At 39.2% G+C, this 27,168-nt stretch overlaps 1 protein-coding gene and 1 long non-coding RNA gene across 6 annotated transcripts in view; one reads left to right on the forward strand and one right to left on the reverse strand.

Annotated features, from left to right (window-relative positions):
• Nucleotides 1-14,965, forward strand: part of NDUFAF6 (NADH:ubiquinone oxidoreductase complex assembly factor 6) — a 33,222-nt gene extending 18,257 nt beyond the window's left edge. For all 5 annotated transcript variants that reach the window (XM_047841856.1, XM_047841852.1, XM_047841854.1 and 2 more), the window contains 6 exons: nucleotides 2,265-2,321; nucleotides 6,049-6,151; nucleotides 7,187-7,320; nucleotides 7,746-7,847; nucleotides 12,059-12,115; nucleotides 14,818-14,965. In XM_047841856.1, the coding sequence (XP_047697812.1) occupies nucleotides 2,265-2,321; nucleotides 6,049-6,151; nucleotides 7,187-7,320; nucleotides 7,746-7,847; nucleotides 12,059-12,115; nucleotides 14,818-14,946 (582 nt within the window). In that variant the 3' untranslated portion in view covers nucleotides 14,947-14,965. The remainder of the gene's footprint in view (nucleotides 1-2,264; nucleotides 2,322-6,048; nucleotides 6,152-7,186; nucleotides 7,321-7,745; nucleotides 7,848-12,058; nucleotides 12,116-14,817) is intronic.
• LOC125156129 (uncharacterized) overlaps nucleotides 1-27,168 on the reverse strand; it is a 121,929-nt gene that overhangs the window by 80,572 nt on the left and 14,189 nt on the right. The window lies entirely within an intron of this gene.

Raw genomic sequence — 27,168 nt, forward strand, 5'->3', positions numbered from 1 at the left:
ATGAAAATATATCTTACTTATTGTTGACTTGGCAAGAAAACAATGTTTTTAAAACTTATTTGGAAATAATTTCAAACTTTTAGAAAGGTTGCAAAATTTAAAACAGTACAAAGAACACTTGCATAATCTACATCCAGATTCACCTGTTGTTAACATTTTTATCCTGTTAATGATTTGTGCAGTGCCCACATACAAGTTCATGTGTGCTCTGTGTGTGTGTGCATTTTCACACTCATAATTTTTATCTGAATCACTTGAGTATAAGTTCTATACTTCATGGCCCTTCATCCCTAAATACTTTAAGTATTTCCTAAGAATAGGGATATTCTCTTATGTTATCTGAATAGCTACTAACTTTTGTAAATTTAACTCTGATGTAACATTTTTATATAATTTTCCATTTATATTCCACTTTTGTCAGTTTCCCCAGTAATGTCCACAATAGTATTTTCCCCTCAAGTATAGGATCCAGTCTAGGATCATGTATTAGTTGTCACGTCTCTTTCTCCTACTTTAATCTGGAACATTTCTGTAGCTTCTATCTTCTATGACATTGATTGATTTTTTTTTTAAAGTTCATTTTTATTTATTTTGAGAAAGATACAGAGAGCAAGCGGGGGAGGGACAGAGAGAGAGAAGGAGACAGAATCCCAACCAGGCTCCACGCTTTCAGTGCAGAGCGTGATGCAGTGCTGGAACTCATGAACTGTGAGATTATAACCTGAGCCAAAATCAAGAGTCAGACACTTGGAGTGTCTGGGTGGCTCAGTCAATTAAGTGTCCGACTTCACCTCAGGTCATGATCTCACCATTCGTGAGTTTGAGCCCGCATCAGGCTCTGTGCTGACAGCTCAGAGCCTGGAGCCTACTTTGGATTCTGTGTCTCCCTCTCTCTCTACCCTCCCCCGATCATGCTCTGTCTGCCTCTCTCTCTCTCAAGAATAAACATTAAAAAAAATTTTTTTTTAATTATCAAAAAAGAATCGGACATTTAACCAATTGAGCCACCCAGGTGCCCTGTCATTGACAGTTTTGAAGAGTATAGCCTCCTTCCCCTGCTTTTTTAGAACATTCCTCATTTGGGAATTGTCTGATGTTTTCTCATGACTAATTCAGTTTATACATGTTTGGCCAGAATACTGCAAAGGTGATATGTTCTTCTTAGGGTATCACATCTGTTGGCACACTTTGTCCATCTGTTCTTTGTTGGCACTGTTTTCATCACCTGGTCAAGATGTTGCTTGGGTTCCCAGTCTGTAATTATAATTCCTCTCATAAATTAATCAACTTTAAGACTATGCACATATCCTGCTCCATGTCAGTTTCTTCCTAAACTTAGCATTCATTGATGGTTCTTGTCTGATTCAGTCTTTATTTGTTATGATTGCAAAAAGGTAATTTCCAGACTCTAGCACTCGGTCAACATTACTGGTTGGCACTTGGCATTCTAATATAAGGAAGAGCTCTCAATCTCTTGTATTTGTTTATTGATTATTGCTATGAACTCATGAATTCCTGTTTTTTTCCAGTATTTTATAATTCATTACTATATATGATTATTTTGATGTTCAAGTTGTCCCAGACTTGGATAGTGGGAGTCTTATCAAACTGGGTCCTATGTCCTTATGACATGCATCCTCATCACTTTTTGGGACACTTTGTATTTTCTGGCACAGTAAAATATTCTAGGATCACCTTGAATCTCCCCTGCCTCTGTTTCTCCAGAGCCCCGTTTCCTTCGGGGGGAGAGGAACTGGAGACCAAGATCTGGGCACTAGCTGTGCTTTTTCCTACTGGAATCTCTATTTGCTAAGATAAAACTGTACCCTACAGATTATTTTCTTTGGACTTTTAGTTACTCTTTTCGTGTGGAGAAGTGGTTATTTTCACTAAGTAAAATTTTTGTCCTATGGAAAAAAGTTTGTGTGTAATAAATAAACATAGAAGTCAAGATGAATCACATAACAGGAGCTTGTTATTTAATTCTTGTTTTGTTTTTATTTTTAAAGTGGAATTGTTAAATTACTAATAGCATAAGAAAAAAAGTCTAGTGGAAATGTTTTGGACGTATTATCTATACTTGGAAATGTTTTGAAATGTTTTCTAGGGACATTTTCTTTTCCCCTGATACTTTAACATAGCTATCTGGTGATAGTTATTACAAGTTTCCTTACCTAGTTTTGTATTTGGTTTGTTCATTTTCAGGTCTGCTGAAGTCATTTCTAGTACTTTCTCAAAATTTACAACACTCTTGTTTTTTTCAGGCTGTCAAAAGACATAATCTGACTAAAAGATGGCTTATGAAAATCATTGATGAAAGAGTAAGTTGAAATTGCTCAAGTCGTAAGTGTTTTCTTCCTTTTTATCTGTAAGCTAATTCCTCAGGGAGGAAATGTTTTAATATGTGTATTACATTCTGGAGGAAGGAGATTTTAGAGAACTGTCATTGTATCCATTCTCTATCCTTACATGCGCTCATTTCAGCCCCCTGCCCCTGCACCTTGAGTCAGACAGGCAAACACAGGCACCTAGGCAGAGACGGGTATGCGCACCCTACCCCCACTCTACTATTTTGTTTGGTTTTTAAATGGAAATGTTTGGACTTATACAAAAGTAGAGAGAATAGTGTAATATACTTTCATATATTTGTTACCCAGCTTTAATTAGTTATAAATACATATCCAATCTTGTTTCATCTATATTCTACCAACTCTTCTCATTAAATGCCACTGGATTATTTTATTTTATTATTATTTTTTTGCCACTGGATTATTTTAAAATAAACCAGCATATTATTAGCTTGCAAATATATATTGTATCTTGAAAAGATTTTTAAAAATGCTTTTAGAAAACATACCCACAATAAATGATCATACCTTAAAAAAATTACAGATAATTCCTTAATATCATCAAAACTTGAGTACTCATACACATACCTTTATGTACACGCAATATTTGGATCTCTGTCCAGATAGTTGAGGGAATAGGAAAGTCTGATGGTTCTATTCTAGTGAATGGAATTCTATACTATGTTCTAAGAACTGAGTTCTACTTCCAACCAGGCATACAAATTACTCTCTGGCCTGGGCTAATTTATGTAATCTTTCTGACACATGGTTGGCTCAGTGTCCTCATTGGCCTGATATTTATCACATACTGTTGTCATGAAAATGTGAGTTCACTTAGTTTATTTGGATACAGCCTATTAATAATCATAGGCTATAGTAATTACAAACCAAAACAGGAGATAATGACTTGAGCATTTAAAAGAAATAGTTGTTGGGGCACCTGGGTGGCTCAGTCAGTTAAGCGTCCTACTGCGGCTCAGGTCATAATCTCGTGGTTCACAGGTTCAAGCCCCACATCAGGCTCTGTGCTGACAGCTCAGAGCCTGGAGCCTGCTTTGTGGATTCTGTCTCCCTCTCTCTCTCTGCCCCTCCCCTGCTCGTACTCTGTCTCTCTCTCAAAAATAGATAAAGCCTTTAAAAATAAATAAAAGAAATAGTTGTTGGCCTACAGAGTTAATTAGCACCAAGAAGATCTATTTTTCAGGTGTTTTCTGTTTTTATGAGGTAAAGACAATTAGAAAATTCAAGACAGAGATAACTTTTTGGTTTAATGGAAAATAACATTTGGCATTTGTAGGGAGGGATATTTAAGAGTAAAAGACTAGGCTCAAGTCTCCCACATTGATCTTTAGGTTTAGTGCAATTCCTCTAAAAACTCCAGCTGCCTTGTTGCAGAAATTAACAAGCTGATCCTGAAATCCATATGGAAACACCAGAGACCCAGAATCGCTAAAGCAATCCTGCTAAAGAAGAAAGCTCCAAAGTTATAGTAATCAAACTGTGGATTATTGGCACAGCATCGGCATATAGATCAATGGAACAGAATTGAAAGTCCAGAAATAAACCCATAAATTTATAGTTGATTTTTTTGATAGGGGTGTGAAGATAATCCAATGGGTAAAGAATAGCCTTTTCAACAAATAACATCAGGACGACTAGATATCTGCATGCAAAGAATGAATTGGATTCCTATCTAACACCTATCTAATACCATATGCAAAAACTAGGTCAAAATAGGTCAAACACCTAAATGTAAGAGTTAAAACTGTAAAACACTTAGGAGAAAACATAGATATAAATCTTTGTGACTTCAGGTTAGGCAGTGATTTCTTAGATACGATATCAAAAGGATAAGCAATAAAAGAAAAAGCAGGTAATTGGACTTAAACAAAAATTTCAAGAAAGTGAGAAAGCAGTCCATGGAATTGGAGAAAGTATTTGCTATATATATATATATATATATATATATATATATATATATACATATATATATATATATTTGATAAGGAATAAGTACCTAGAATATGTAAAAAAAACTCTTAAAACTCAACAATAAAAAGACAAATTACCCAATTTAAAAATGGGGAAAGGATTTGAGTAAACATTTCTGCAAGGAAGATCTGCCTATGACCAGTAAACACCTAAAAGGATGCTCAACATCTTTTCATTATGGAAATGTGAATCAAAACCAGAATAAATTACTCCTTTACACTCATCAGGATGGCTATAATAAAAATATGAACAATAATGAGTGTTGGTGAGGATATAGATAAATTAGAAACTTTCATACGTTGCTGATGGGAATGTGAAATGGTATAGCTGCTTTGAAAAAATTTGGCAGTTCTTCAGAAAGTTAAACATAGAGTTACCAAAGACCCAGCAGTATCACTCCTATATTTATACCCAAGAAATGAAAACATGTGTCTGCACAAAATCTGTAACAAATGTTCACAGCAGCATTATTCATAGTAGTCCAAAAATGGGAACAACCCATAGTCTACCGCTGAGTGAATAAAAACATAGTGTGGTATATCCATACAATGGAATATTATTAATACTTTCTCCAGTTAAAAAGAATCAGGTACTGATATGTGCTCCAACATGGATGACCCTTAAAAATGTGCTAACTGAAAGAAGCCAGATACAAAAAACTACATATTGTATCACTGCATTTTTATAAAATGTCCTGAGCAAACAAATCCATGGAGACAGAAAGTAGGTGAGTGGTTTGTTGGGGGATGAGAGAAGGGAGAAGTGGGAAGTGACTGCTTAATGGATACAGGGTTTCTCTTTGAGGCGGGAAAACAGTATGAGATTAGATAGTGGTGATGGTTGTACAACTTTGTGAATATACTGAAAACCACTGAATTGTACATTTTAAAAGGGTACATTTTACAGTATGTGAATTATGACTCAATTTTTAAAAAATGTAAAAGATTGGACGTAATTTTTTTCACCTGAGATCATTGCTAGTGCCATTTTCTTCTGATTAAAAAATAGAGAGGAAGGGGTATATTTCCTTGGCAGTAGGGTCTTTGTGGATGTATTATTATAAAAGTGGCTAGATGTTCTTAGCCTGAGATTTACATTTTTCGGTTTCTGGAATATAGTGTGATCAGGTAAAGTAATCACCCCCGTTACTTTATGGAGCTTGGTTTCTTTGGGGTGGGGCCTGGTTATGATCTCCTTTCCTTTTCTACACACCTTTTCTTTATTAAAAACATGGGCTTAACAGTTAAAATGTATAGATTTGAATCCTATCCCCACCATTTACTAGCTATGTGACCTGTGGCTCCATTTCCTCATCTGCAACATGGAAAAAGCATTAATTCTTTATTTTGGGGGGGGGGGGTTTCTAGTATTAAAAAGATAATGTCTAAAGTGCTTAAGTCAGAGCTCAGTTAAGTCAGTGTCTCATGATTCCTTGGGCTTTTGAAGGAATTAAAAATTAAGCTAACCCCATGTCTGGGGTGATTTGTGCATTGGGATTATTCCCAAGGTATTCTTTTGAGGGGTGATTTGTAATTACTGAATGTGTAGGACTTTAATATTTTAATTTTATTTTAATCTTATTGTGTACTAAACAATATATACTAATTATTTTTATTCTTTATTAATTCTTCAGGGCAAAAAAACAGTGCTTTTCTTTATAAAATATTGATAATTCATCAAACTTTGTTTGCATTTTGTTTGACTATAGGAAAAAAATTTGGATGACAAACCATATCATAATATCCAGGAACTGGAAAACTATGCTGAAAACACTCAGAGCTCTCTTCTTTATTTAACACTAGAAATATTGGGTAAGTCTTTTTTTCCGGTGTTATAATTATGTTTTCAAAGAAAATACCTCTCAGACTTCACTCTTTCATAATCTGACAGTCTAATTGGTTTAACACGAAGGTTTTCTTCACAGCATCTGTAAAGGAATGGTTTTTTGTTTGTTTTTCTTTAGCAAAAAGGGGAATATATATATCTTTCTTTGGAGTGCAGACTAATCAAAATACTCAGGCTCTCATAAAAGTACTTTAGCTACCTCATGGGAATGCTGTAATCAATAATCTGGTAATTACAGGTGATTTTTCTTTTTCACGTGTCTCCTACAATTTGGAAGACCTGGGGCCTGACTCTTCCTTCCCTGTCAATAAAACTTCCCTGTGTAAGAAAAAATAAAAAGTAGAAAATATAAAACTGCGTTTCTCAAAGTTCTTGCAAGACTTTTCTTTCTCTGTCCTCTTAAAAATAAATAAAACAAACAAATTTAGATGATCCTTTTCCTCATCTACTTTGTTTTAAGTTGGTGAGGTCTTATTGTAATGAGGAGATTGTTTGGATCAAGGACAATGCCCTCTCTTTTGAAGAAGGTAATATATCTTTATGTCACCCTAAAGGAGTAACACAAGTCCCTATTGAGATTCCCAGGCTCATTCCGCCTGTATGCCCGGTGACATGTTTGCCAACACAATGAAAGGAGGGAGCAAAGAGCAGACGGTTTGTCAAGCGTATACTTAAAATGAGGTCATATGGAAATTGCATTGAGGAGAAGAAATGGAAGACTTGTAATGTTTTTCCAAGATAGCTGATTAAAATTCCAAATGTGTTCTCAGTGTTCTGTAGTCTGAGGAAAACACTTTCATTTAAAAGTTGAGGTTCGGAAACCTGTTCAGTGGTAAACAGTCAGCTTGTCTTTGTGCCCAGTTTTGCTCACATAAGTCTTGTTTTTCAGATATAACACACAAGATAAACACCTACTTGTACATGTTTAGGTGATTTCTCCAAGCTGCCTCTATTGATTTGTTGTGCATGTAAGCCATGTTGCTTCATTTCTAAAATCCTAGGTGTAAAGGATCTTCATGCAGATCATGCCGCGAGTCACATTGGAAAAGCGCAGGGCATTGTCACTTGTTTGAGAGCAACGCCCTATCATGGTAGCAGAAGAAGAGTGTTCCTTCCCATGGAAATTTGTATGCTGGTAAGGCTGTTACTTGTTTCCTCTAATAATTTACTTCAGGAACATGGGGAGGGACATTATCTCTTGGTTCTTTGCTTCATCTGTTCAAGTAACTGCTTTGAAATGAATGCTAATTGCTTTTTTGCCCCAGTTATCACATCAGAATTTTATCGGTCGGGCACCTGAGATGAGTGGTGGGTCCATATGTTTCCTTGCTTGTATAATTTTGTTCTACCCGCAACTGTTGTTAATTAACATCTTGTCGCATATTCTTCTAGGAGTGTGTGTGTATGTGTGTCTGTAGGTGCAGACACAAGTGTGTGTACATGTATTTTCAAAAACAAAATAAACATTGTACTGTAGATTCTATTCTGTCACCTGTTGTTCTTGAACTAAGGTAAAGTGTGCTTTTAGATTCCTAACGTAATGTGTATTTTCCCACACAGCATGGCGTTTCACAAGAGGATTTTCTACGGCAGAACCAAGCTAAAAATGTGAGAGATGTGATATATGACATTGCCAGCCAGGCACACTTGCACCTAAAGCATGTAAGTAGGCTCTCTGCCAAATTATTTAGGAAACTACTATTTCTAGATGTGGCTGTTCCTCGAGCATAGTCAGGGTTCCTGGTCTTTACTCCATTTCTCATTGAAATCCCAGTAGATTTATCTCAGGCACTCTTGAAAACTTTCTCCAGTTTTTTATGGTCCCCCTGTCTCCCTCTCAGCAGATGAACACATCCTTTACCGAGCAAGCCCAGCCTCAGCTTCCTCGGTGAGCTCCTTTGTGCTCTGTGCACCCACCAGCTCTCACTCTCAGGGGACAGGCTGTCTCTGCCCTGCCAGGGCTGATGGCTCCTCTCCCAGGAGCTCATGTCCTCAGTGTCCGCAGCTGGCCTGATAACTCACCCCTTTTCTAGGCAGCCTTCGGATATTCTGTGGCACATTTCCCCCCTCCCGGTTAAACTTTAGTGAGTAAGTGGCTACATTCATTGTTACCTCAAGGCCAGCAGGACCATGGCACCGTTCGTTGTGCTATCATTTCACTTCCATCCTGCCTATTCTAATAATAGGCATCACTAAATAATCTCCTTATTGCCACATTAGGGGGCACTAAAACTCTCATTCATGCTAACTCTTTCTGCTATTGACATCATAGACGTTTTTGCTCCTTGAAACTTTCTTTTCTTTTTTTTTAATTTACATCCAAGTTAGTTTTTTTTGAATTTTTTTTAATGTTTATTTATTTTTGAGACAGAGAGAGACAGAGCATGAACGGGGGAGGGTCAGAGAGAGAGGGAGACACAGAATCCGAAACAGGCTCCAGGCTCTGAGCTGTCAGCACAGGCCTGATGCGGGGCTCAAACTCACGGACCGTGAGATCATGACCTGAGCTGAGGTCGGATGCTCAACCGACTGAGCCACCCAGGCGCCACTACATCCAAGTTAGTTAGCATGTAGTGCAAAAATGATTTCAGGAGGAGAATCAGGTGATTCATCCCCTCGTGTTATATAACACCACCTTGAAACCTTCTACTATCTTCTTCCCTTGGTTCTCTGACTTAGCCTCTAAACTGGTTCCTGATTTCTCCTGCATATCACTTTAGGTGTTTTCCTAACAGTTAGTTCTTCATCTTTTCTCAATCTGTACCTTGTCTTCTGTTGACTCCCCCACACTTCTTTTTTTTAAAGATTTTATTTATTTATTTTTAATTTATTTTTAAGTTTATTTATTTTGAGAGAGGGGAGGGGCAGAGAGAGAGGGAGAGAGAAAATCCCAAACAGGCTCTGCAGTCTCAGCACAGAGCCCCGTGCGGGGCTTGAACTCATGAACTGTGAGATCAGACCTGAGTCAAAATCAAGAGTCAGCCACTTAACTGACTGAGCCACCCAGTCAACCCTTTAAGATTTTATTTTTAAGTAACCTCTACACCTGATGTGGGACTTGAACTCACAACCCTGACATCAAGTCTCAGGCTCCAATAACTGAGACAGCCAGGTGCCCCCTTCTCCCCTTTCTTGAAACTATGTCCTTCATCTGAATCGTGCTATTCCTTCCTGATTCTCCTAGAACCATTACTTCATTTTAGTGTCTCCTGAAAACTTGGTGGAAACTTTTTATCTCCCTGATTCTCATGATGCTCTTTCTCCCTGGTTCTTCTTGTGAACCTTTTTCTTTTCCATTTGTTTGTTTGTTTTCTGAGCCTCAGTGGATCCTAAAGACCTTGTCATTTACCTGCAAACCTCAGGTCCCTTGTACTTGCTGTTTTTCTGCTTGGAAGATGTTCTTCACCCCCAACTCCTCCACTCCCAACCTCATAGGCAGCATCAAATATCACCTTATCAGAAAGATTCTTCCTGGCTACCTTATCTAAAATAACAGCCTCCTTTTCCGTCCCCTCAGTCCCTTTACCTGGCCTCGCACTTCTCACTGCCTGACACAGAATGTAAGTGACTTTGGTTCTATGCTTCATTCTTCAACATCTAAAGTGCGTGGTACATTACAGGCACTCAGTAAATTTCTGTGAAATATTAAGTAGGTAATCAGATTGTAAGCTTTTTGAGGGCCAAGATTCTATATTAATCTTTTTCTGAATTTTCTGAAGCATAGTTCTCTACCACAATGGAGGTATAGGTAAAATACATGGAACTTTAGATGAGAAATCACTTAAAACTAGCAGAGTTTTAGATAAGGTCTGAGAATACAACGGAATCATAAATGCAGGAATGCCCTGAGTTGGAACCTGACTAGTCCCAGTTGATGGACACTTAAGGCATCTGAAAAATACAGATTCCCAGGCCTTACCCCCTGGTGATACACTAAACCTGGGATGGGGCCAGGAATTAAAATTTCCAAATGATTTTAAACACCAGGTTTGAAAACTACTGGTTTGTAGGTTATGTGAAATAGGATCCTGGAACACAGGCTTGGAAGGGTGGACCGAAGGAAGATAATAGAGTTTGGGAAGATTTGAGAGGCACTGGAGCACAGTGGATGACAGTGCAGACTCTGGAACCAGAATCTGACTTTCAGTCCTAGCTCTGCCATTTCCTAATCTCATGATCTTCACCTCTGCGCCTCACTTTCCTCCTCTGGGAAAGAGGGTCATATTAGGGTTGAACTCAAAGAGCTGTGATTTGGATAAATGAGTTAATGTGTATAAGACTTTATAACCATGCCTGGCATATCATAAGTGACATGTGAGTGGGCTCCCTTCATCATCGCCACCATGAAGTAGAGCAGTGACAGTAGTGTTGCACATTAGAGAACCTGGCCAGCAGTGTTTGAGACGAATTTGGGGGGTGGGAGATCAGTTAGGAGGCTTATTTAGGAGAGAGAGAAAGAAGGTCTGACTTAGGGTAAATGTTTAGATATGTTTATATAGATTTATACACACACACAACAGAGGAGGAATCAACTAGACTTGACGGATTGGGTGGTAGCAGGATCGGGAAGAGGGAAGGCTGCACAGAGTTCAGGTTTAGGTGATGATGGTGCCGTTCAGAGACTACTGTGAAAAGCAGCGGTGTGCTGGTGCTAACCAGGAGCCTCTGGGGCAGCTGTTGGACATCTCTGAATTTAAGGGGAATTGAGGCAACTTAGGGAGATGGGCTATTGAAGACTGCAGGATTGGGACTTTGAAGGGAGGTCAGAACTGGAGATAAAGATTGGGGAGTCATCCACATAGAAAGCCTCTGGTTAAAGTTCTAAGTGTGGGTGGTGTTGCCCAAGGAGAAAGTACATCTAGACATGAGGACCAAGGGCAGGACCCAAGGCCCACCTCCACTTCTCAGGTAGAAGGGAAAAAAGGGCCAGTTACTAAGAAGAAGGAAAAGGAACTAATGGCCAAAGAAGTACGTGCACTGAGAGTCAGTGTCTTGGAAACCAAAGGAGGAGAAAATTCTAAGAAAGGGGAATATTAAAGTTTTGCATGCTACAGAGAGGTTGAAAAGATGGGTATGGCGGTTAGTAAATTTTGGGTGATCTTGAAAAGGGCAATTTTAGTAGATGGTTGAGGGTAAGACCAGAGTGCAGGGGGTTAAGATGTCAGGAGGTAGAGGCAGTATCTGACCATGTAAATGAAGACCTGCAGTGAGCTTGGTGAGCGCAGGATGATGGGCATCAGCGTGAGTGGATCAGGGCTTCGTGGTCCAGGGTAGTAGGGAGTCAGGTGGGATAGAAGAGGTTGGAGCCAAGATGTAGAAGCCCTGGGATTCCAAAATGAAGAGATAAGACTTGGTGTATCAAGGGGTTAAGTTAAAGAGAGTAAAAATTAAAATAAATTTTAAAAAATGTTAAACAGAAAGTAAAATAATTCATTTGGCAGCCTGTGTAAACTGAATTAAAGGTCGAGAACCAGGCAGGAAGATCAGTTAGGAGGCTCTTACATTCGTGTAACCAGGAGATACTGACGATTGAAGCTAGGGAGGTGCAGGGACTTCTTAATGCAAGTATTTCCTCACTCACCCCTCACCACAGAGTTGGAGGGCCAAAGTTGTGGGTGTTATTAGGCAGCTGGAAAAGGCCAAAGCCAATCCGTAAGAAAGAATGAGATTCTTATTAAAGTACCTTTTCCGGAGTCTTTTAGGCTTAGGAGATTAATTTTAATTGGCAGGAGAGCTATTTTCTGACCTTTCAGAGAAGCCCTAACTGTGTTGTTAAACTTCTGGTATTGCTTTGTGTTCACTTTCAGAGGGAGAGTGTTTATCTCCAGAAATATTTATGTTTGAAACCGGTTTCCTTTTGTCTTCCTTTGTAGGCTAGGTCCTTCCACAAAAGTGTTCCTGTGAAAGCATTTCCTGCTTTTCTTCAGACGGTAAGTGGATTAACAGAGAAGGCTGGTTAATTACTGAAGCAGATGTGTACGATCTCTTTTTCTGTTTTATAAAGTTCCCAATGAAGTTCTTTAGTTTGGAGTCTTTGTGTTTGCTTCCCTCCCTTAATGGTGGGTTTTGTGAGTTACATTCAGCTTTTGATTACGGTCATGCCTATAGTTCGCAGAGGCGGGTGAGTGGAGTCGCCAGACTCCATAGGTCTATACAGGTGTGTGTGTGTGTGTGTGCGCGCGCACACACACACACACACACACACACACACACACACCACTAGCCAGACTTTCCCTTTGAACCAAATCCTAATTTGTGAATGTCCAGTTGAGCTCTAATTATGAGGTCACGTTTCACCTGTATTTAATGGAATCTTCTCCTAGTTGTAAAAACTAAATTCTCAGAATGGAGACTTAGACAATATAAAAATAATAAAAGAAAATAACAATCACCTATCATTCTGGGACCCAGACATAACCATTTATTCTGTTCTTTTTTTTTTTTAAATGAATTTCTGTATATAGTTGAAATCACACTTTACATGTCATTGTCTTACTTATCAAGCGTCTAGCCACATCATTAAATATATTTGTAACTACAATATTTAATGGCTATATAATATTCTATCATATGTTTGTACCTTGACTTCATTAACTATTCCTTAAATTGGATATTATAAACTATTAAAAATGAACATAGAATTCTTAGAGATGGACTTAATGTTACAGAACATTATGAATAATGTGAGCTCTTTTTTCTAAAAAAAAAAAAAAGACAGCATGTGAAAGTACATCAAAATATCTTCAAAGTTTTTTTCTTTCCTTCTCTTTAAAATTTTTTTCTTTTTTTTTTTTTTTTTTTTTTTGAGAGAGAGAGAGAGAGAGTGCATGAGCAGGAAGGGGCACAAAGAGGGGGAGACAGAGTAGCTGATAGCAGTGAGCCTGATGTGGGGCTTGAACTCATGAACCGTGAGATCATGACCTGAGCCGGTCAGATGCTCAACTGACTGAACCACCCAGGCATCCCTCTTTTAAAAATTTTAATGCTACAAATGAATCTGATATATCTATATATGTATGCATGTGTTATAAAGCCTAACATCACAAATACCCATGAACTCACCACTCAATCCAGGAGCTAGAATGTCACCATTAAATCCCACTCATGTGTTTTCCCCCATCTCATCCCCCTGCCTCTGCCTGCCTCCTCCAAGTAGCTATCCTGAATTTTGAATTTATTAACCTCTTTCTTCTATTCCACAAAGGCTTTTCCCCATTTTATATATTCCTAAACAATACATTGTTTAGTTTTATTTTTGAGCTTTATAAAAATGGATCATACCTGTTTATGTCTTCTAGATCACACACGCACACACACACACACTCATCCATATTACTTCATCTAGCTATAGTACACTCATTTCACTGCAGTATATTTCATTTTGTGAATAGTATACCTTTTTTTTTTTTTTTTTTTTTTTGGTCAGAGACCTTCTAGATTGTTTCCAGGTTTTTTGCTAATATAACACAAAGCAGCTGTGCACATTCATGCACATATCTCCTGTTATATACAAGTTTAGGGTTTAAAAAGTAGATGCTGAGTTTGTACGTATCCTCATCTGTCTTTAAGTGTATAGAAAAAAAGTCTGGGAGAAAATACAATCCTTCTTGTTGTCTTTTGGCTCATAGTCCAGAGAATCCACAGCAGGATCTCTGTTGGATCACACAGGTTGTACTGCAGACATTAGGGGGAGCTGTGCATGTGGACCTAGAGGGCAAGAGGTGCCTCTTAGGAGTTTGTGCAAAACCAAGTGGATTCTCTGTTAAATAAATAAATATTTAATAAAATAAATTTTATTGAAATAAGATTAAAAGGTACAGATTAATAAAAATAACTGAAAACCATAAAATAAAGAGCACTGTGTTCCATCCTGTTCCTCAATCCTCATGAAAGCTGTATCGAGTTTTATGTGACGGGGGAGGCATGGGGTGATATTTATAGGGACCTGTGATGGTTCTCCCAGGTTGCAAATTGTTTTCTAGCAACATGGAGACCCATTAAATTTTTCCACAAAATAAGTTTATAAATGAACAACTTGAGCTCCTCATTTCTGTGGGAGTGGGGTGGAGTGATGGCATTCACTGTCCTTGACTGAAACACCCCTTTTGTTTTCTACAGAATCTAGTAATAAGACCTGACAAACAGTAATTTCTCTAATCTTTTACACATTTCTCCCATAACCGTATAAATTATGATCAGAATTGGCTTGGTGTTTCTAGTACTAGCTCTTTGATCCTGTTTTACTGGCCTAATAGAAACTTCTTAGAAAATGCCTTTGGGGCATCTGGGTGGCTCACTTGGTTAAGCATCTGACTCTTGGGTTTCAGCTCAGGTCATGATCTTTTTTTTTTCTTTTAATTTTTTTTAATCTTTATTTACTTTTGAGAGCGAGAGACAGAGTGTGAGCCAGGGAGGAACAGAGGGAGAGGGAGACACAGAACCCGAAGCAGGCTTCAGACTCCGAGCTGTCAGCACAGAACCTGACACGGGGCTTCAACTCACAGAGCATGAGGTCATGACTGAGCTGAAGTCTGATGCTTAACCAATGAGCATCAGAGCCACCCAGGCACCCCATTTTCTTTTAAAAACTTAATTATTCTATGATCTAATGACCATTATTCTCCTTTTCCAGGTTGCCCTGGAGGACTATTTAAAGAAAATTCAACAGGTGGATTTTGACATATTCCACCCATCTTTACAGCAGAAGAATACACTACTACCATTATCTTTGTATGTTCAGTCATGGAGAAAAAGATATTAAAATAATTTTATGGCATTGATCTTTACTTTTATTAGTTTTACAGAAGTATACTAGTTACGGTTCTTATTTACAAATAACAGGAGGTGTTTACTTAAGAATTTTTAGGATGGGTGTGTGCAGCTCACAGGCTTGATGAGATGTTGCTGGGGGACCAGAGTGCCACAACACTGCCCAGGCTCTGCCACAGGCATCAGGGCTGTCACCAGCAGCCCAGACAGTGTCAGTGTCTGCTGTGCTCTGTCAGGTTGGATCCCCCAGGAGGGAGTGTGGTTTGAGCTATACTGATGCTGCAGGCCGTGTTCAGCCACCAGGGGGCAGGAGAGTTAACGTCTCCTCCCTGCCTCACCGCTGGAGAAGAGCACAGGGGCTCAAGGTGCACCCAGCTTGCGTGTGGAGCAGCCACAACTCGAGGGGCCAGTACAGCTGGGGGTCATGAAGAGCGAAGTTAATATTCGAGGAGTGTCAATCACTATCGTGAGGGCTTTATCTCCCTAACATTTCGTCTTTACGACTCTGTGAAAATTTACCATGATAAAAGAACTTCTTTAAGGTAAGCTAGCTGGCTGTCAAGAGCTAGAACCCTAATTTGACTTTAAAAAGCTGACTTGAAAGTTCACTTTTTTTAACCCCGCTGCTTTACAGTCTGTCCCTCAGCGTTATGACCAAAACTTCATTAACAAAATGTGTATTAATGTAAAGTATATTACCAAAATTGTATTGAGCATTCATAAAGGGGATACTACATTTTTAAAAACTAGTATACTAGCTAAGCTACTAAGCTTATAAGCTCTGGCTGTATACTTTCATCCATGTTCTCATTTGATTTTGAAAAATAGAACTAAGGATTTTTGGGGGGTAATTAAAAAATATTAATCATAAAATATATACTAACTACAAAAAACGTAGTTGTGTGCACTCGCTGGTCATTGGAAGATCTGGACTCTGAGTCTCTGACTGCAAGGCCAGGGTTATGCCACAGTTTCCTTTTCCCGCCCTTTCAGTGGTCCTGTCTCCTGCCCACTCACACCTCTGGTGTTCCGTCCCTCCATCTCATCTCTAAACCTTCGGTTGGAATTAGTGCCTACTTACATTGTGAATCAGTGATGGCTTAAAATACTACATTTTTGCAAAAAAAAAACTCAAACCGAGAGCTGCTTGAGCGCAAGACTACATTGTTTTATTCATCATGGGGTCCCACAGCACCCAGAATGGCTTCTGATATAGAGTACGTAGAGAATAACAAGTGTGTGTCTGTGTGAACATGCAAGGTGGTTGTATATGTGAGTATACTCTTGACAGTGATGCTGAAGGAATATCCTTATAGTTTGATTCTGTGACTTTAGAGCTTTTTAGCTTATCTACAAGCGGCTAGTACAAGGAAATGGGACACGTTCCTCTTGGGATTCGGAATGGCCCAGAGCTGAAGAGTTCATCAGAGACATTCTTTGTTAGGAAGCATTGCCTGTGGGTCTTCCCAGGTCAAATCTGGCAGCAATCGTCTACTAAGCATCTTGGTTCCTGTCTAAGTAAGGGTCTTAAAAAGAAGGGTTTAAACACGCACGTGGATTACTGGATTCCTTATTGGCTCAGAAACCAATTTACTATTAGGTAAATAATTTCAAAATACTCTCTAAGCCATTTTAAATTTGATGCTTAGAAATTTGGATGAACTCAAGTTTGCAGTCTCCTGGAGATTAAAGTGGGGTCTTACTCAGTGACATTTACCGTACTATTAACTTCATGGCAGAAAAGACACTCCCTTAGATGGTGCCAACATTGTTTTTCACTTTTCAAATTTCTGGGGTTTTTTTTTATTAGAGCATTGTAAAGGAGTCTGATACATTTTCAAACCATGTAAGATGTATTTTGGTATTGAACAGGTGGAGAGCAACAGATGACCAATGTTAAGTATAAATTACAGATTAATCTCAATGTAGGTAAAGTTGCACATCGTCATAAAATACATTCTGAGTAGTTCCCACTCAACTGGCAGGACTCTTCCTCTCTTTTTGATTAAATGTCTCCTTTAGACAAGATTAAATTACTCTTGAGAAACGTAACAGCAGCTAACATTCAGCGGAGCCCGAATTTGGACAGATGAAAGCTCTGTACCATTATGCATTAATCTTCACAGAGTTACTTCTCTGTATTTATTTTCCAAAGGATAAAACTGCCTCAGAGATGTTCAGTTCGAGGTCACATAGCCATTATAACTAGAGCTGGATGTCAAACCCACATTAGTTCATTGCCAAAGCCCACAACCCATGTATTTTTACCATTCTTGAGACTGTAAAATAAACGGCCAAGTTTAAAAGCTCCAGGGCACGACTTTTTCAAAAAGGAGTATTATTGTATGTATTTTAGGTACAGATTAGGTTAAAAAGTACGGTTACATAAATTCCAACTACAAATTAGGTGAGAGAAATAAATAGGCAACTGGAATAGATACTAAGTGCTGGCCATGGGGTCTATACAGGAGAGACACGTTGCCACTTTGGAGGTCAAAAAGGTCTTCCAGAGAAGGTAGCATGTGACAGTGTCAGGAAGGTTGGGTAGGACCCAGAGTTTGGGGAGGGGTGTAGCTGTAGGGAGGTCCTGGCTGAGGCGGCAGTGGGAACACAGGCCAGGAGGCAAAACGGATAGCCTGTGTGAAGACCCAATATTTTGGCTTTAACTTAAGTAAAAAAGAACAGAATGTAATGTCCAGAGTTCTCAGAAAAGTCTGTGAATAAAATGTGGCCACATCCTCTGGTACAGTGAGACATTCTGAATGAAGATCAAAGAGTTGTGAGTTTGTATTTTGCCTGTTTCACCAAATCCCTACGTGCCCTTGGATCTGTTTTAGCTCTTATAAATAGGATTTCTCTGAAGACACTGGCCTAATAACCTTGCCCAGAAAGATCCACAAAGTTGTAAACATTATGCAGTTATTGAGAACAAAACATTGTCCTGTTTGTACCTGTAAGGAGGACTGAGCAAGAAACCACTAACACCCAGAATCGAGAAGGGTAATGGCAGTGGGTTGGAAGGAGGGGGGAGGAGCTGGGGAGTGAGGGAAGAATCCATTAAGTAACTGGCACTTCAACAAGGCCTGCTTTCTCCTCTGAGAAACATATTTCTTGGCTACCTAAAAAGGTATTTCTAAAAAATTCAGACCCTTCAGATCAGAAAGAGGGTGATGATCAGGGAATGTCATTACATTTATGGAACAATGGATAGATGGATGTGAATTTTTCCATCAAATCGGTATATACCAGGTAAAGGGGTTTGTTCAATAAAAGGGATATTTGGCACATTAAATATGTAACTCATCTGTAGTATAAGCTGAGTAAAGACATTTTAAAAGTTTAGATACAGAGCAGTATGGTGTTTTCAAGCACTTCTTATAAGAGTGTGGGCTTCTTATAAGAGTGTGGACTGCCTGGGTTCAAAACCCTGGTCCACCACCCTGATAGCTGTGTAACTGCAGCGAGTTACATGAACTCCAGTGTCTCAGTTGCTCCATTTATAAAGTGGGCAAAATTATATCTATCTCAACAGTTGTTATGAGGAGTGAATGAATTAATAGACGTAAAGTGCCTAGAACAATGACTTAGGTGTTCTAAATAAACATTAAATGATGTGTCCGTAATATACAGAAGTCACACACCGGCATCCCGAACCAAATGAGGCCGGCAGGCAGGGCCTCTGAAAAAGAACAAGACACTGAATGCCTTTGGGCAGAATGTGTACTCTGCATCCGGCCTCAGTCCCCAGGACAGGGGTCTCCCACCCAGCCCGACTCCTGTGCCGGTGTTACTTGCCTGCTCTCTAAGCAGTCGTGCTTGCTGGAGAATTTGTGGGTGGTGGATTAATAACAAGGGAACGCCAATCTGAGGCTGGCTTCACAAGCAGGCCCACTTTCTCCCCCAACCATATGGTAACTGTTGTTGGTGCATCTGTCCCTCGCTCAAAGTTCTCTGAGTGCAAGACAATGTTTTATTCATCTCTGTGTCCCCAGAACCTCCCATAAACCCTGGTGCCGCTCCATGCACCTTTGTATCTGAATGAACATGCTGTGGCATAGGGGTGATGGGCGCTGAGGGGATGTGAACACGATGGGGCTCGTATGTGCAGGCCGAACTGGGGGTGCGTGTCAAGGGCGTGGCTGCTGCGTGGTACACAATGGCGTTCAAGAAACAAGGCTGTTGGGCACCGTGCAAAGCAGGGTGTGAGTGAGGAAGGAAAGATAAAGAAATCACAGACACACTCAGGTGTCTGGATTTTAAGAACGGGCACGAAATTTGAAAATAAATACTTCGCAAATGGTCCATAATACATGTATTTTGTATATATGCACACGGATATTATTTGCAGTATTACTGGTGTAATCATTTCTTGGATAAGGAGTACCTTTGAGTCAAATATGAGATACAGTGTCTTTATTCTTAGTTGATAAGTCTGAGGGGACCTTTGATTACCTGTACAAATACTGTTTTCCTCTGAGTCACCCTTTTCTCATTAAACAGTCCTGTTTGGTGTACTGTGCACTTTCCCTTTTTATTTTTAATCATGATTTATCTTCCCAGCTGCTTAGTTATATAATAATATCCCGTGTGTTTAAAACACAGGCCTACAGGTTGAATTTCTCAGACAGCAAGTTAGAACCACAGGATCTCTTTTACGGGTGCTACAAAGATTTTTTAGGAAGTCGACGTTAACGATTTGAGGAGCTATTTCACCCTCTTATATTAATTCCTTGCTGCAGTGGTTTTATCCTGTATTAATCTTGTAGGTTGACAAACGAGTTGAGAAAGTTCTCATTTCAATGAATGAACATAAAGACACTTCCTCCATTCCTTGTGAGCTCCTCCATATGGCTGTTAGAAATCTGTTTCAGTCCTGGTTTGGAAGAATGTATAATGTACTCTTTCCTGAGACAGATTTTTTTTTCCCCCTGAGATTTTTTTTTTTTTTGGTAACTATTGTGTTTGTTTTTTTACACAAGTAATGTACGTGTGTTCACTGCAGAAATATTGGGAAAAAAATAAATACAAAAATATAAAGGAAAAATATTTTTAAATTCAACTATAATTTTACCAGGTAAGAGATGACTACCATTAACATTTTGGTCTATGTTCTTCCAACTTCTTCCTTGGCATACAAAATATACAAAATTGGTATCTTCTGTGTGTTGTTTTTAGTCTGCATTTTAGTTTAGTGATACAATGTAAAGTAATACAGTGTAAAAAGATATTAGAAAAATATTCTTAATTTTTATTCTACAGAACATTAGTGGGAGTATGTTTTCTTTCTTATTTTGCAATGATAATCTAAGTTGCACCTAGGGAGGGCCCTCTGCCTCCTGAGGTCAACCTTCCCTTTTTTAAAAAAGCTTTCTTTTTAACATTTTTATCTTTTTATTTTTTTAAATATTTATTTTTTGAGAGAGCACCCGTGGGGGAGGGGCAGAGAGAGGGAGACAGAGTGACAGGATGACAGCAGCAAGCCTGATGTGGGGCTCAAAGCCATGAGCCGCAAGATCATGACCTGAGCTGAAGTCGGATGCTCAACTGACTGAGCCACCCAGGTGCCCTTTAAATTTTTATTTTAGAAAGAGAAAGCGAGCAGGGGAGAGAGAGAGAGAGAGAGAGAGAGTGAGAGACAGAGGATGTTAAGCAGGCTCCACACAGCATGGAGCCCGATGAAGGGCTCGGATCCCACAACCCTGGGATCATGACCTGAGCCTAAATCAAGAGTTGGACATTCTGGGGCACCTGGGTGGCTCAGTCAGTTGAGCGTCCAACTCTTGATTTTGGTGGTTCATGAGTTCGAGCCCCGCATGGGCACTGTGAGTGCAGAACCTGCTTGGGATTCTCTCTCTCCCTTTCTCTCCGCCCCTACCCTGCTTATGTTCTCTCTCTTTCAAAATAAATAATAAACTTTAAAAAAAAAAAAAAAGAAGAGTTGGATGCTCACCCAACTGAGACACCCAGGTGCCCTTCAACCTTTCCTTTAATAACCAAATAAAGTGGTATAGGACATCCCATGGGATGTTCCTTGAAAAGCCAGCATAATAAACTTTGTCAATATTTGTAAGATTTCCAGGCTAGAATGGAACACAGGATTTCTATACTTCTATCACTTCTCCATACAGTTTCATTTGCCTTTCAATTTCTTTCCGTATTTTTAAAACAATTTCTTTTAATATTTTTGTGTTTTGATATTTTCACATTTAAACCACATGAAATGAATTTGAGGCAAGATGTGAAATATGGATCTACAGAGAGTTGCCCGATTGAACCAATACCATCAGCCATGCTCAGCATATACTCAATATCCAAGTTGAATCTGAAGGGTAATTTAAATAATTTAGAGGAGGTCACTTTTTAAAGGAATGTTCTAACTTTGTTAAAAATAAAAGATGCTTTGAGAATTGGGCAGTCACTCTCAACACATTACACAGTTCTAAATCTCCTTGACTATTTTCTTTTTTTCTTGTGGTCTTGGACAGGTACAAAGTAAAACAGGATTTTCATTTTGTTTCCTGACGAGTTAGCTCGGTGGTGAGCCATTGTAAGAGAAGTGGCATGCTGGGTGCCGGGCTTGACCAAGGAATGTGAGACAGATTAACAATAATTTAGCTCTATCCAAACGAATGTTCACTTAAGTAAAATTTCATGATTCATTTAGTGTGGATGGAGCTGGTGCCCATGAGGACCATTTTCCCCACTCAAGGCATCGTCTCCTTCTGTGGGAGTGGGACCAGTTTCCATTACTGGTTATCTGAGGAGATGCTTGTGGGATCTGTTATTTCTGTGATGTTTAGTGTCTCATATAGATGGAGACCCCGCCCAGTTGTTCAGCTCACCTTTTAAACTAGTTCTGGGGGCACGAGTTCTTATTCTCTCCAGCTTTTTCATGAGCGGGCCTCTGTGTGTGTGTGGTCGTGGGCGGGGGGGGGGGGCGGGGATGGTGAGCAATAGATGACACTTGTGTTGCCTGAATGTCAGAGGCAAAATTACACCAGTATGTGCCTACAATGTGTGGGCTCTGAAGGAAAAACCCAGCTGGGTCCTGGTGAGAACTGGAGGTGAAAGACACTTATTTTGCTCCCGCCAGAGGAAGACTTACTATTGCAACTAATCGCCAGTGCAGCTACAGTGGTCCTGGCTCATGGGATGTTCCTAGAAAATACACCTAGGAGGATGGAGAAGCAAGAAGGAAGAGGAAATTGAGGCAGGCATGGATCTGAGGGATGACTGCTTCCCGGAAAGGCTGCTCTCTTGTCCTGACCATGGAGCAGTCCACTGAGAGGCCTGGGCCTGGTTCTGCAGTTGTCCAGAATGCCCAGTGCATGGAGAGGTTGTTTTCTGGGGCAAAGGGCACTTTCTTGTCGCTGGTAAATTTTCTCCCGTAATTAAATGGGAAAAAAAAAAAAGCGTCTGGTTCTTCCTCCATCTTTTTCCCTCTTTGTTCAAGGGAGAAAGGAGAAGCGTCCTTGTCTTGATTTTTAAATTTTTCAATCTTGATGCAAACTCCCCAGATGGGAGGTTTTTTTGTTTAGTTTGTTTTTTTCCCAGTGACATTTCTGGGATATAACTCATTAGATAAGTGGTAGCAACTTAAATCACTGTTTACGTTGACATGGCACTTCCTGGTGGGAGTTTTATCTTCCCTGAACCAAGGAAACCACACTAGGGAGAAGAGAATGTGGTTAAATGTTGTGTGACCCTATCTTAGGGATAGACCTCTTAATTCTGATTGTGAACATCAGCAATTTCTTCGTGCACATCATTGAGTACATCCAGTGGTTCCAACTCCTCATTGTCTACACCTGGAATGAGGTGCCCAGGGAGTTTAAAAAAAAAAAAAAGATTTGTTAGTCACTCAGCAAACTGGATGCTCTGTTAGGGGCTGGGGAAGCAAGGATATCTATAGTGCCACAGCACCCCTTGTCATGCCAACAGTTTGGTTTTATGAGCCTTCCAGCAAATTCTTCCCTTTTGCTTATGCAAGTTTGAGAGTTGAATTTCTGTCACTCATAACCACAATAGCCTGGCCAACTGAGGGGCTGAGAGCCTGAAGGAATGAGATATATGTGCCATATCCTTTGCTGAGTTAAAAGGCACAACCGTCATCTTGCTGCTATATGACAGTGGGGACCAAGTGTGTGCTTATGAGTCTGTTTGCACGCATAGAGATAAATGACAAACTTTCATCATAGCCACTGTACATGCACTTTAGTTAAGGTAGGAAATTGCCTATAGATGTTGAATGTACCTAGTATTAGGAAAGAGAAGTTAGGCTAAATAGGGGAGCTTCCAGTAGAGCAACATTTTGGCCAATCATTTTTTAAAACATCTGTGAATGTGGGAACATCTTTGGAAATACAGATTTTCATCATTTTGGTTTTCTTAGAGTGCCTCCCCTGTCTTGGGTTGCTGCCCCCTATTTGGGAGAGGAAGAAAGGAGTTATCAGTTGTGGCAGATAAGATTCAGTCAGTATCAATTCATAATGAAAGTGAAATAAATTTTATTTTAAATCTTTGCTTTTGATGAACTAACTCCAATATAAACACAATGTGTATATCTAAATATTTAAAGGGCCAATAGGTCTGATTAATGGACTTTTTAAAATTGTGAGCTTTGGTCATGACCCTATCTTGGCATATATTCCATGGGCAACTGAAAAGACTATGTATTTTGCTGTTGTTGGGTGAAGTGTTCCACAAACGTCAATTAAATCCTGTTACTTGATGATGTTTTATAACCTTGCTGATCCTGTCTAGCTGTTCCGTCAGCTGTAGAGAGAGGCATGTTGGATTCTCCACCTATAACTGTGGATTTGTCTACTTCTCCTTTTCATTCTATTACCTTTCGCTTTACATATTTTGTAGCTGTTTGGTGCCTCCATCATATTTAAGATTGCTATATCTCCTTGGTGGATTTAATCCTTTAGTCACTACATAATATGCCTATCACTGGTAAATTTCTTCACTCTGAAGTGTACTTTATTGATATTATAATAGCCACTCCTGTTTTCTTTTGATTAATGTTTGCATATGTTTTTTTTTCTATCTTTTTACTTTCAACCTACCTATATTGTTATATTTAAGTGAGTTTCTTGTAGACAGCATTCAGTTGGGTCATATTTTCTAATCCATTTTGCCAATCTCTTTCAATTGATGGATTTAGATTATTTACATTTTTGAATTATTTTTATTTATTTATTGAAGTATATAGTTGATATACAATGTTATATTAGTTTCAGGTGTACAGCATGGTGATTTGATAATTCTATACATTATGCTATGCTCACCAGGATAAATGTAGTTACCATCTGTCACCATACAATGTTATTACAATATTATTGCCTATATTCCCTATGCTGTAGCTTTCATCCCTGTGACTTATTTATTTTATAATTGGAAGTTTGTACCTTTAATCCCCTTCACCTATTTTGCCCCCTGGCTCCAACTCCTTCCCCTCTGGAAACTACCAGTTTGTTCTCTGTATTTATGATTCTGTTTCTGTTTGTTTAGTTTTTTAGATTCCACACAGAAGTGAAACTGTATGGTATTTGACTTTGTCCTGTCTTATTTGATTTAGCATAATACCATCTAGGTCTATCCATGTTGTTGCAACTGGCAAGATCTCATCCTTTTTATGGCTAGTTCTCCATTGTATGTATATACCACATCTTCTTATCCATTCATCTATTGATAAATACTTGGGTTGCTTCCATATCTTGGCTATTGTAAATAATGCTGCCATAAACACTGGAGTTCATATGTCTTTTTGAATTAGTGTTTTTGTTTTCTTCAGGGAAATACCTACTAGGAAAATTACTAGATCATAGGGTATTATATTTTTAATTTTTTGAGGAATCTCCATAGCTTAAATCCTTTTACATCTTTTTGCCTTCCCCTGCTTATAAATGCTTTTAAATATTTCCTCTATATACATTTAGAGGCACAAGAGACAGTGTTATAATTTTTGCTTTAACCATTAAACATAATTCAGAAGCTTAAGAGGAGAAGGAAATGTATTTACTCATAACTTTTACTTTCTGTTGTTCTTTCTCTCTTTGTGATATTCTGAGACTCCTTCCTTTTTCATTTCCTTTTTGTTTGGAGAACTTCCTTTAGCCATTCTCTTAAGATAAGTCTGCTGATGACAAATTCATTTAGTTTTTCTTCAGCTGATAATGTCTTGATTTTCCCATTTTCTCTTCCTTCCTTCCTTCCTTCCTTCCTTCCTTCCTTCCTTCCTTCCTTCCTTCCTTCCTCTCTTCCTCTCCTTTCCTCTCCTTTCCTCTCCTTTCCTTTCAAGTAGGTTCCATGCCCAGTGTGGAGCTCAATGCAGGACTTGAACTCACAACCCTGAGATCAAGACGTGAGCTGAGATCAAGAGACAGATACTTAACCAACTGAGCCACTTAAGCACCCCTCCCTGCATTCTTGAATGATATTTTCACTGGACATAGAATTCTGGGTTGTCAGTTTTTTCACTTCAGCACTTGCAAATTGTACCATTTCCTTCTGGCCTCCATGGTTTCTGATGGGAAATCTGCTATCATTCAAATTGTTTTTGTTTTGTATAAGGTATTGCTTTTGACTGCTTTCAAGATTCTTTTGTCTTAGTTTTTTAAAAAATCAGTTCTAAATTTAATTATACTCAGCAGGCATAAAATTATATTGAAACAAATAGAAGTACAAATACTATATTCAGTTTTGAGAAATTTGACGTGGTATGGATTTCTTTGGTTTATCCTGTTTCTGATTTGCTTACATCTTGAATCTGTAGGTTTCTGTCTTTTGCCAAATTTGGAAAGTTTTCAACCATTATTTCTACAAGTATTTTTTCAGCTCTGCTCTCTTTTTCCTCTCCTACTGGGATTTGGATGACACAAATATTAGACTTTTTTGTTATGGGCCCACAGGTCCCTGAGCCTCTGTTGTTGTTTTTTTTCTTTTCTTTCCCTCTTTTGTTTCTTCTCTTCCTTTCTTCTCTTTTTTTTTTCTTTCCAGTCTGTTTTCTTTCTTATTCATATTGGGAAATTTCTATTGCTGTATATTCCAGTTCATAGATTTTATTTTTCTCTGGTCCCTGAATCCTGCTATTGAGCCCGACCACTGAGTTAACTTTAGTTACTGTATTTTTTAGTCCTTAAGTTTCCATTTGGTTCTTCTTTATATCTTCTTATTTCTGTACTGAGACTATATTTCCTTACTCAGACTTTCAATTTTTTCACGTTCCAAGCATGTCTGTAATTGGCTTTTTAAGACGGCTTTTTTAGAACCTTTGTCAGGTAATTCTAACATCTCTGTCATTTTAGTGTTGGCATATATTGATTTTTTTTTCTTCTGAGAGTTTTCTAATATTTGGTATATGAGTGGTTTTCAATTGAAAAGTTGGGCATTTTGGATATTATGAGAGTCTGGATCCTACTTAAACCTGTGTTTTAACTGGCTTAAAAAAATTTTTTTTTAATGTTTATTTATTTTTGAGAGACAGAAAGAGAGCATGAGCAGAGCAGGGGAAGAGAGAAAGGGAGACATAGAATCCGAAGCAGCTCCAGGCTCTGAGCTGTCAGCACACAGCCTGCCGCGGGGCTCGAACCCACAGACCGTGAGATCATGACCTGAACCAAAGTCGGGCGCCCAACCAACCGAGCCACCCAGGCACCCCTTAACTGGCTTTTCTGATGCCAATCTGGCAGAGGAAGAGAGGAGCACTGCCTTGTTACTGCCAAGGTCAGAGAGGAGTCCACATTCACCACTTGATCTGAGTTCACACTGTTAGGGGCTCCTAGTTACTTCTGGGCAGCGATGGGAGTTCTAGATCCCACTGGGCATCTACTCATACATACCACCCTGGCTGGGAGGGGCAGAAGGGCCTTGTTACCACTGACACCACAGGAAGGTGGCCTAATTATCCCTGGGCAGTGGCGAAAGTCCTAACTCTCCACTAGGCCTCCTTTGACACCACTCCAACAGGGAGGGGGAGGAGTCCCTTGTTACTGCTGTCTGTGGGTGGAGTTCAGATTCCCCATGTGGTCTCCACTGACACTGTGGTGGCAGGGGCCTTGTTACTGTCATGTGAGGATAAAAGTCCCAGCTGTCTATGGCCTTCCCTGATAGCACCTCAGCGTGTGTGTGTGTGTGTGTGTGTGTGTGTGTGTGTGTGTGTTGCAGTTGGAGCCCTTTGATATAGCTTGGTGAAGCAGGAAGTCTAGGC

This window comes from Prionailurus viverrinus, chromosome F2, assembly GCF_022837055.1.
Source record: "Prionailurus viverrinus isolate Anna chromosome F2, UM_Priviv_1.0, whole genome shotgun sequence".
NCBI classification, from domain to species: domain Eukaryota; kingdom Metazoa; phylum Chordata; class Mammalia; order Carnivora; family Felidae; genus Prionailurus; species Prionailurus viverrinus.